We start from the raw sequence: 11,350 nt of genomic DNA, 5'->3' as shown, positions 1-11,350 counted from the left end.
GCTCCTGAGAAATGTGCTATTTGCTCAGCCAACAGAGCCCCGGCCAACTTCCTGCTCGGGCTGGTGGGTCCTGGGAAGCCTGTGCCCCCCTGCTCTGCCTGAATCTCAGGGACTTCCTGTTGGCAGGGCCCCCTGGGCCGAGGGCTGTTCTCCCCAGCCAGAGCAGGAACGCAGGCTATTCTTTGTGGGCACGAGGCCCATCCAGGCCTCTGCTTTTGCAGAGAGCTTTCTGTTCTGAGTCCATCTGGCCCTCCAGCCGTGCTATGGGTCCCGGTGAGGAAGGGGCAGAGGGGACAGATGTGTGACCCAGTCCTGCCCCCCACTGCCAGACCACGGAAATGTCAGGCAGTGGGGGCCATCTTGGCTCCCCTGGTCCTGGAGAGGCAGAGAAAAAACTCCAGGTAGTGAACCTCTCCCTGCCCCCAGTTTAGGCCTTATTCCTGGTCCCCTCCCTGGTGGGGCCACAGGTAGCTACCAGTGAGAACAGAAGGACCCAGGACATGTTCTCATCTTTGCAATCAGTCTCCATGTCAAACGTTTCTTTAAAAGTCCTCACACATTGGTCACTACAGAATATGACAGTGGAGGATAAGAAAACATATGTAGTCCTGAAACATTCAGGCTCATCAGTGGGGAGCCCCCCCACTTTGGTTATGCGGGGGTCTTGAACTTGGCAGCCCACCCCTGAGTCCCCCCAGGCCCTGACTCATCTCTGTAGGTGTTGCCCACCACCGCCCCCACCTCCTGCCTGCAGACAGCATGGGGCTCAGTAGTAGCCGTGCTCAGCGTGTGAACATTCGTGTGACCTTCTCACAATTCTCCCTTGATTGTTTTGGGGACAGGGGTGGGGTGGGTGGGGGCTTTTGCATTATAAATGTATGTTTTGCTGGTCATCGTGGAAATAATTTCAACAGGGAAGTACATTTTCAACGTGTAAAACTTTAACTTTGAGCGATTTCTTTCTGAAGGGATGCTGGGACGGGACCTCAAGAGAGTGCCGGGCTGGGATGTAGGGACAGCTGGGTGGGAAAGGCCTCTCGCCCTGGGGCCTTGGCCATGGTGTGCCAAGCCTTCTCCTCTCCGGGTCTTCCCACCAGTCTGGGTGACCCATCCTCTGCCCACAGACACGATGCTGGAGCTGGGTGGGGGGGAGTTCGGAACGGTTGGTTTCTCTATGATGTTGTGCACTTGGGTCAGGACACGTTCTTTGAGGAGAAGTTGAGGCCACTGATGCTTGTGTGTGTGTGTCGGGCATGGGGGTGGGCAGTGCTGCTGCAATGTTCTCAGAGACCTCTTGCTCCTTTGAGACCTGGACACTGTGGATCTCGAAAGAGCAGGCCCTGCTCCTTCTGGCTTGGGGTTGGGAGGAAGTTTGCAGGGTCCCAGGGTCTCCCAATGGCTCAGGTACAGCCACAGCCAAAGGACCCCTGACCCACTCGAGCCTCGGGAATGGGTGTGGGGAATCACAGCTGGGAGAGCCACGAGGAGAGATGGAGGAGGGCGAAAGTCAAAGTTGCGTTCTTCTTGGGGACTCGAGTCATGACTTTCAAGTAGAATTTGGTTGTGGGCAAGGTGGAGGGGGCTGATCTCTTGTTGGTTGAATTCTGCACGTGATGGCACCATTGGCTTCACCCAGATCCTGTCCATGGCTGCTGGTGGCCGGAACCCAGCCCTGTCTGCAGAGCCTGAACAACACAACAGAGCCTAGTTCTGGGCCTGAATGGGGACAGGGCAGGATGCTGGGGGAGTGGTCCTCAGAGCCGACTTCATGACAGACCCATTTCACCCTTTCCAGGGCTGTGTCTTGGCAGCAGCCCTCAGAAGCAGGGAAGTCACGCATTTGTCACTGAGAGGAGGTCTGGATGCCCTCCACGCCCGGTCACCCACACCTTTAGGTGTTATGGTGTGTTTACAGAAGAAAGAAAGGGATGGACCACATTTCCTGTGGGGGTGGGAGCTATCTAGGCCTCTGCTGGCCCCCAGCCCACCACTGTACCTAGTGACAGTGACACCTGTCATCTGGTCCACGCTGTGCATGGTTGAGGGGTCCCGCTCATTGGTGGGCCCATTGAGTTTCCTCCTTTGTCCGAGTGGCTGTGGGTCGGCTGGTGCTGGTCCTCTCTGCCTCTTGCTTCTCCTCTCTTACAGATACGGGCCAGGGAAGCGTCTGGCCCAGGCTTCAGGCCTCTGTGGTTCAAGTCCTCTGCTGTCCTATTCTTCTCTGCTATTGCTCCCTTGGGTTCTTGGCCAAAGACCCAGCTAATAGCACTGCAACCCTAACGCTACGGGACAGGGACAGATGGCTTTTCCTTGAGCTTGGTTTTCTGAGATGCACTCAATGAGGACCAGGGCCCAACCGGAGAAGACAGTTGAGAGAGCTGACCCAGAATCACGGAGCCAGAGTACATGGGATCTGACATTTCTTGACCTTCCTCGCCAGAGCTAAGCCACAGTCACTGTGTCCCCAGCTGGGCTCTCGTCTTTGTTTCTGGTGCCCGGGGCAAGTGCCCCCACAAATATTAATTACATCGGAGATAAGAGAGATAATAAAAGTAATTCATGAGGTCACACTGAACATTTTTTTCCCAGTAAATTTTTTTTCTGATGTCAAACACGACTCCTTCATACTTTTATTTGCTAAGTTTTATCTATTGATTTTGCTAATTGTTCCCAAATCTTCCAATAAAAGTCTTCACTGGGGTCCTTTACAGGATGTGGACATTTACAGAGACACCCTTGACAAGTCCTCTGCCCTCCTGCTCCGTTCTAGCAAGGGGTGGATGTCTTCTTCCATAAATTTAAAAAAAAAAAATATATATATATATATATATATATATATATATATATACACACACACACACACATATTTCATGACCACATTGTTGAATCCAGGCTGGATCCATTATTATACATATTCATTACCATTATATTACTTTTTTTTTTATTTGAAAAGACACCAAAATGAAAGCCTTTTTAAGACCTTAAGTGCCACCTGGGCCCTCGACTCTGGGCCTCCTGCACCTGGCACAGAAACCATTGGCCTTTAATGGAAGTGACTGGAGACAGCTTAGTGCAGTGTCATGGAAACCGTAAGCCTTCTTCGTAACGTCACTGCCCAAAATGATGCAGGAAAACGTTGCCCATCTGGACTGGGGTGGGGTGTGTAGGACATCACCTGCGTCTCTGCACCCCAACCCGGTCAGTGAGGCTGCCCGTGCACCCTGGCATCGCCTGAGCCCACGTAGCCTGGTCTGCAGTCCCTGCGTTGTGGGGGCAGGCACAGGGTCCCTGCTCCGGGCCCGGCTCTGCCCCTGACACTCACTCCAGGTTCTGGGGTATTATCAAGTCCCACCCATGCTCACTGCCAGGGTGGGATGTAGGATGGCAGGGGGTTCCCCTTCCCCTGCCCCCACCAACACCTTCCACCATGCAGATGGGACCAGAGAAAGCTGACGGTGGGAAGAGACAAGAGTGAGACCAGAGAAGGCGGAGGAGGCAGGCAACCTGCAGGTTCCCAGCAGCCCTGGTTTCCTGGCCGCATCCTGGGGGATCTCCTTGCACCCTCTTCCTGGAGGTCCTTACTTTTAAAGTACCCACCCCCTCCTGTGTGCCCCCTTTCTGGCCCCTTGTGGATGGAGTAAACCTGTTCCTGGCCTCCCATGAGCCTGCACAGTGGTGGGAGGCCGGCTTCAAGTGCACCCCAAGATTTCCAACCCCCGAAATGTGTCCCCACAGCTACCCAACAAAGTGTGTGTCCCAGTGTCGCTGTTTCACCACTGAGGCCGAGGGACTGGCCTCAGTTCCCTAAAGCCCCTCCTGCACCAGCCCCCTGCCCCCAAACCCCTGTGAACCTTTAGCAGCAGGTGGCGGGGGGCAGCTGAGGGTCCTGAACCCCAGGGAAGCTGGCCGAGCAGGGGACGCCGATGCCCCTGTAACAACTCACCACATACTTACTGGCTGAACACAGCACACATTTATTTGCTCATAGTCTAGAGACTGCGAGTCCAGTATCTCTGGGCCAGAGTGAGGGTGCGTTGGGGCCAAGCTCCTTCCAGAGGCTCAGGGAGCCTCTCCCAGCTTCTGGCAGCTGCCCATATTCCTTCTTCCCTTTCCATGTGCATGTGCGTGAGTGCGTATGTGCGTGTGTGTGAAATCTCTGTGTCTCCCTCTTCAACATTACATACCACAACTTGCATTCTGGGCACCAGTCTCCTCATCTTCCTTTCAAGACGATGAACTTGGGGCACCTGAATGGCTCAGTCGGTTGCGCATCTGCCTTCGGCTCAGGTCATGATCCCAGGGTCCTGGGATCGAGGCCCGCATCGGGCTCTCTGCTCAGTGTGCGTGTGTGTGTGTGTGTGTGTGTGTGTAACCCTCTTCATCTCAAATAAATAAATAAAATCTTCAAAAAGAAGAAAAGATGATTAACTTCGTCACATCTGCCAACACTCCTTCCATATGAGATAACATCCAAAGGCTCAGGAACTAGGACCTGGGTAGTCTTAGGCGCTTCTCTACGCATCACAGCCTCTGAGCTCTCTGTAGCCTCCTCCCCGGGTTAGGCCAGTTGACAGCATCTGGAGGGGCATCAGGGCACAACTGGCATGAGGCCAGGGTGCAGGATGGGAGGAGACGGAGGCTGGCTGCCGTAGCCCTGCCTCCTGCTGATAACATGGTCAGCCTGGATGTTGGCAGAACTTCCTCTGGGCCCAAACAGACACTGGCTTGCTCCTCTGGGGATGAGGTGCTGAAGGTGGACAAGAACTGTGGTGACCCTGGACGGGTGAGTCAGTTGCTCACTGTCAGAAGGACCAGGAAGCCCGCTGGACCCCAGAGCCAGACCCCACCCTGGCTTTGACTTCAGCAGACACCTACAGGGGACTTCTGACAGCCGTCCCCATACTGTGACCCAGGCAGCAGCCCCTCACCTCCGCCTGGGGCCACCACGCATTGCACCCTCCATTCCCGAGGTCCCGGGAGCTCCCTTAGTCTCTTCGTCCCTTTGTGCTGGGTCAGCCTCTTTGTATCTGAGCCCGGCCTAGTGACCTGGTGGATTGTGACAGGTGACAGCACTTTTTTCTCTCAGGGAAGAGCGTGGTCACTCTGGGCAGGTAGGCCCAGCCGTGCCTCCACACCTGTGAGTGGCTGGAGCCCTTCCTACTCCCCCAAAGGCCATGGCTGCCTGTCTCCTCCCAGAAAGGTTCTCCTGGGCCAGGACAGCCACGCCAGCTGATAGAAGATCCCCCACTCTCCTGTCCTGCGTCGTCACCACGAGGGCAGTTGGTCCTGGCCGGGGCTCCTCTGGGAGCTGAGATGCAACCATCCCAGTGGGGCCTTGGAGTGGCTTGAAGGCAAGTAGGCTGGGAGCGGGGTGCTGGCCTCAGCTGCCAGGACCAGAGCTGGGGTGTCGTGCCCAGGGACAGCAGCAGGAACACCACCTCACCCTGGAGTTTCTTCCTCTTCCTCATAACTTGGTTATCCAGGCCCTGGGGTCCTGTGGCTCTGGGAATTGTCTCTGTCTCTGTGGGGCCTTTGCTTGGGTCAATATTGATCTGGCTTCTTTGAGTACTTCCCTCTTTCTGCCTCTTCCCTGATGGAGGCCCCGTCCCCGTAGAGCCCTGCTGCAGGGAGGCTGGGCAGGGTCAGTCGCCGGCCATATGGCTTTGGCTGTGTGGGTTGGAGGCTTTAGTGAACGTGGCGGAAAAGCTGGCCTGCACGAAAGTTCCGGGTCCCTGGATGGCTGTCTGCCCCAGGCCTGGGGCCGCAGCACCAAGCTGCCCACCATGACGCGTGGCTGCGGGGGGCCTGTTCCACAAGGTTCCCTGGGTCCCTCCACTCCGAGTGCTGTGGTGACCCCGCAGGTGGCCTGAGCCATGTCCTGTATACACGTAGATCCCGTTTTCCTGTTTCAGCCTGGGCTTGAGTGGGGCCCTAGCCTCCTGGGACCCAAGGTGCTGCCAGCCGTAGTTCCCTAAATGGAATGGTGTGGGGTGAGAGCATGCCGGCCTTTCCTCCTCACCTCGCCCTACCCCCTTGGGCCCTCTTTCCTTTTGAACTGATCCTTGGCTACAAATCTTTCTCCTGCTTACGTGTCACTCCTTACGGCAGGGACTCTGGGTTATGAGTTCTGTGGGGATTGGGGCTCTGCCGTGTCCCATGGCGTAGGATAACGGGTTGTTCCCTGGTGTGGCCCCTCAGCCTGCAGGGATGATGTCAGGATGGAATCGGGGCACCAAGGGACATGCCAGCGTGCCCTCGGCCTGATGCCTCCTAGAGAAGGTGAGTCACGGCTGATAGGAGTGTGGGCCTGGGGCAGAGCGGGAGATGGGGTGAGGGACCCCAAGGTGGGAAAACACTGCTGGGACGCCCCCAATGGCCCCTTGCTGGCTGGGTTCTCATTCACACCTGGAGACCTTGGTGCTCTGGGGAGTGAGGTCCTGGGACCTTGGGACAGTGAGTGCGGCCCTGGGTGTCCAGCCCAGGTAGGACCCAAGAAGCCCGGCAGTGTGAGCGCAGCCCTACCCGGACCCGCCTGTGGGCATGCATTGTGCTGGCAGCCGACCGATGGCTGACACCTGGCTTGAGGTATCCAGGGAGAGAGGCTACCTCCAACCAAAGAAATTGTCACGTTAAAATGTCCAAACTTAGAGGCGGTTTGTGTCTTTCTGTGTTCACAGATTTATTATAGAAGTAAAAGCAACAATAAACCCATAATTACCAGCTGCCTTTGTGGGGAGGGGCTCTTCCCACTAGAGTTGAAAATGAGGCCAGGACAGTGGGCCTCACAGCCCAAGGAGGGGTTGGGCACCCAGAAGGTCCCCAGCCTGGGAGAGGCCTGGATAAGGATGGCCTCTGGCTCCTGACCCTGGCTAGGCTCCATCCTATCTGCTCCCCTGGGTGTGGTGTCCCCTGGGTGCAGCCCAAATCCAGGTCTAGGGGTCGCCTTTGCGCTCCCTGCCCTGAACCCCTGGGGCTGTGGCCAGGTCACATCCACAGGGCCAGCGTCCTGTCCCCATCTGCAGCTGCCTCTATGCCAGGCACTCCTGTGTGCAGGGAAATCACACGAACATGACAGAGTTTGTGGGGGGCCCTGCTGCCCTTGCCTGGCTGGTCTCCCTGGGGAAGGGGGCGGTGATTGAGGCTGGGGTCCCAGCTCAGACCTCCCTGATCTCAGAGTCCAGACACACACTTAACCAGTGAGGTGACCCCGGTGCTCCCTACATCCCTCTGGGCCCGTCCCACCCTCCCTCGGGGTGTGGATGGGGGTGGTTGGTCAAGGGCACCTGCTGGGCCCAGTGAGACAGGCCCCTGGGTTCCTGTACTCAGGGCCGGAGGCATTTGGCTCTAGGAGGCGGGGACAGAGCTGTGTCACTTTCCCCATCAAGTGAGAAGAGAGCGGGTTTGCCCAAGGCCAGGCTGGGCGCTTCCCATCTGAGGAGGTCTGGCCTCCTGTGCTTCCTGAGTGTCCTCTGCTGGTGGCCCTGGGGAACTGCAAGCCAGCTGGGGTGGGGACCCAGAGCCCCAGTCCGTTGGGGTCCCTCCTGTGGCCTGCCCAGTGGCCTGGTGGGGCTGACGATCCCACGGGAGGACGGCTGGAACCCAACCTTCAAAGACAGGACTGAGCTGAGAACCCATTCACTGTAACTCAAAGACTGGCATCAAATTTATTATTATCTTTTGTTAAATATTTTAGATCTTTTCAGAACACGTGGTCTACAAGGCCATGGTGGGTTTTCTTCCCAGTACATTTTTGTGTATGTAGTTAAGTGATGGGGGAGAGGTGACGTAAACAGGTGGTATGCATGGAGGGAGGGCCCTGGGGGGCCGCCCCTGTCCTTGCCTCAGGAGCCTAGCTCCTCTCGGGGAGAACGGCCTCTGGGCTTCCACCAGCTAAACCTGAGACCCAGGTCTCCTGGTCCGGTGACATCAGAGGAGGAGGGCCACTGGGGACCGTGAGGGTTACAGTCACACATGTGTTCAACATGTCTTAAAGGCACAGTACACAGGGGGTGGGGGGGTGTTCTGCTGGGCCAGCCCCTGCTTGCTGCACGGCCGCCTGTCCTGCAAGCGTCTCGTGGGGGGGCTTAGGGGGGGTGATGTCCTTCTCCATGGTGCTAACTGGAGAAGGGTTTCTCCGGCCAGGGGCAGTGGGTGCTGGAATGGGGGGGGTTGCTGGGCAGAACAGCTCCAGCCTCCAGAGGGCCCTGGGCCACTCCCCTGGGAGGGCAGAGGCAGAACATCAGGCCCAGACTAGGGGGAAACACACACTCTGGGCCAGCACCAAAGACCTTCCTCAATGGGTCCCGCGGTGTTTGCTCTTTAAAGGGCCATTCACAGCTTGGAAGGTGTTTGGGTGGCAGATCCAGGCCCCCGAGGGAAAAACCAGCCATTTCTCACACTAGGCCACTTGGGACCATCCGTGGATTCTTCCTGTTTTGGGCCAGGAAGGTGGGGCCGCAGCAGCCTGGGCTATGTCGGCACCTGACTGGAGGTCAGAGGTAAGAACCGTCTAGATTCACAAAGACCTTCCCTGGGCTCCCCTCAGACTAAAGTTTTGAAAAATACATTCTTCACAGCAGCTCAGAGTCTCTAAAGTTCTAATGAAAAACCATCTGTTGGATAGTTGTCAACACCCAAGGGAAGGTACACTGTGATGCTTGGCCCAGCAGAGACCATGGCCCCTGGAGGGCAAGCTGTTTGGCCGGGCTCAGGAGAGAACACCCCACCCCCCAACTTCTCGTTCATCGTTTGAGATGGAAATATGGCGCCTTCTCTCAGCCTTGGAGAGCCAAGAAAGCCATTCCCACGGGAATGAGTGGAGTGGACAGTGGGGCAGGACCTGGGGTCTGCAGCTCAAGTCTGGTTCCATGTCCGTCACTGTGACTCTCAGACCCTCAGAGTCCTTCTCAGAAAATGGGGATCTAGCCCCCACCCACCATGGTGGGAGGAGGCAATCAGGACTGTCCCCATGGGTATGGGGCTGAACGGAATCTGAATCTTGAGGGAAGAAAGTCTCAGGGGATCTGCAGGGTGGCCTAGGGAGGCAGGTGCAGTGATGGAGTCTGGGGGAGCCCTGGAGCCTGGGTCTTGCCCTTCCTAACTAGGGAGGAGGAAACATCTCCTATCCAAGCTGAGGGAGAAGAGTTCCTAGCCCTCTGGTTGCCTCTGGGCACGGCCCCCACCAGCTGTCACACCCGGGGTCTTGGCGGCCTTGCCCGGGGCAAGTAACTCAGTAACTATCATCTGCGAAGAAGGGGGCGCGGGCAGACGGGGGGCGGTCGCCCTCATCCTGGGGCCCCGCCAGCTCCCCGTACTCGCTGTTGTAGAACACCTGCCCTCCCCGTGTCCCCCGGTCTGGCCGCCGCCGCCGCCCTTGGATATCAGGGTGAGCCCTGGTCACGTCCACGTTCCGGCCCGGTCCTTTACAGCTGCTGAGACAGGGAAGGTGTTGGTCAGTGAGACAAAAAGAGAAGAGGGACAGGACCCTGATCGGGGTCCGGCTGGAGTCACCAAAGACAGCACTGGAGGGCTAAGCGAGCCCAGAGCCCTCAGAGACACAGACTTGACTCACACAAAGAACAGGACTGATGGGAGTGCTGGCAAACCCTGGAGCTTTCTCCGTACCCCACCTGGGTGCGGGGGACAACGGGAAAGGCCCACTTCATGCCCGCAACCTGTTTCTCTCCTACACTCACCCACCCATCCCTATAACGTACCGACTCTGTGGCTCAGGCCCCTGGGCATCCTCCTTGCTCTTCCCTTTCCCCAAACCCCTCACACCCAGTCCATACAGAAGTCTTGTCTGTGCTGACTCCGGAATGTGCTGGGCTGCTCTCTGCGTGCCCTCCTGCTCCAGGCGAGCGCCCACCTCCGATGTTCCCCTGGCCCCTGTCTCTTCTCCCAGCCCTCCTTCAGAGATCCTTTCTGCCGGAGACCATCCTTCTCCCCATAGATCCCCGTTAGGGCTCTTAGGTACTCTCAGAATGAGCACCGGGCTTCTCACCCTGGGAGAAGAACGAGCCCCTCCCCCTGCCTCCTCCCTGAAGGCCCTAGGACGCTCCCTGCTTACCTCTCACGGTCTCCAAGATTTAAAACTCTATGTATTTATGTATTTGAGAGGGAGAAAGAGCACTAGCAGGGAGAGAGGCAGAGGGAGAGAATCCTCAAGCAGACTCCTGGCCGAGCACAGGGCTTGATCCCAAAATACCGAGATCATGACCTGAGCCGAAACCAAGAGTCAGACGCCTACCAGACTGCGCCCCACCCTACACCCACCAGGCGCCCCATTCTTGGAGATTTTTGAAGACCTTGCTTCCTTTCTTCTGATGTTGTTTTTGCCATGTCTGGTGTTCAGCCTGATTTTTTTTTCTTTCTTTCTTTCTTTTTTTTTTTTCTTCGTAAATGACTCAGCCTTTTTTTGCCTGAATTCCCAGAAGGTTTACCTTGAAAATCTAACAGCTAGATTCAGACATGCAGCCGTCTGCAGTCCTGGGGCACTTTCTCCAGGCCCTCTTCTGCTGTGTCAACTCAGTTCTTTCATTTGAGAGGGTCCCTTGAATTAAAGTTCAAAATATCAGTTCTGTCCCACCACCGGCATCATTTCCCTCGGAAACTCCAAATCTTACATGTATTGGGTCATGTCCCCTCAACCGCTGCACTTACCAACTTTCTCTATGCTCTTCTTTACCTCTTTATTTATTTTGGTTTTCTTTTCTTTTGTCTTTTCTGGTCCATCTTCTGTGTCCTTCCCCGTAAGGGAGCATCGATCATATCTGTTGATCCCTGCCCCCCTCCACATGCCCCCGCCACCCAGTCTTCATTTTGGAGGGGGAGATCTGTCTTTTATTTCAATTTCTTTCCTGAATATAGCCAGCCACCACTCAACACCTTTGCACTGTTCATTTCCGTTCTGAGTGTTTGAATTTCCAACTCCTGGTACAGCTTGTCATTTCTATCTTTTTTATGGATAGTGTATGGATTTATTTTTATTTTTTAAATATATTTTATATATTTGTCAGAGAGGGCATGAGCTGGGGGAGGGGCAGAGGGAGAAGCAGACCCCCTGCCGGAAAGGGAGCCTACATGCGGGACAGGATCCCAGGACTCTGGGATCCCGACCTGAGCGGAAGGAAGACGCTTAACCGACTGAGACACCCAGGCGTCCCATGCTTATTTTTTCTGTTTGTGATTATTCGTGCTGGGATTTCTGGGACTAGAAATACCTGGTTATCCTATGGAAGTGGCTTGGGACATGGCCGATTTGGGAAGCTTCCTCATTTAGGCAGCATTACACCCACATCTTCGGTATCACCTTGAATTCCTTCAAGGGCATCCCTCTTTGCAAAGGCTC

At 56.1% G+C, this 11,350-nt stretch overlaps 1 protein-coding gene across 5 annotated transcripts in view; it reads right to left on the bottom strand.

The window, feature by feature from the left end:
• Nucleotides 1–7,639: 7,639 nt before the first annotated feature.
• FLT4 (fms related receptor tyrosine kinase 4) overlaps nucleotides 7,640–11,350 on the bottom strand; it is a 38,587-nt gene continuing 34,876 nt past the window's right edge. For 4 of the 5 annotated variants that reach the window (XM_044262326.1, XM_044262339.1, XM_044262356.1 and 1 more), the window contains exon 30: nucleotides 7,640–9,431. In XM_044262326.1, coding sequence (XP_044118261.1) covers nucleotides 9,230–9,431 — 202 coding nt within the window. In that variant the 3' untranslated portion in view covers nucleotides 7,640–9,229. The remainder of the gene's footprint in view (nucleotides 9,432–11,350) is intronic. The other variant, XM_044262347.1, reaches the window with a different exon arrangement.

The sequence above is a fragment of the Neovison vison genome, chromosome 1, assembly GCF_020171115.1.
Source record: "Neovison vison isolate M4711 chromosome 1, ASM_NN_V1, whole genome shotgun sequence".
In the NCBI taxonomy this organism is placed as follows: domain Eukaryota; kingdom Metazoa; phylum Chordata; class Mammalia; order Carnivora; family Mustelidae; genus Neogale; species Neogale vison.
The sequence above is the reverse complement of the archived record's forward strand: the minus strand, read 5'-3'. Positions and strand labels throughout refer to the sequence as shown.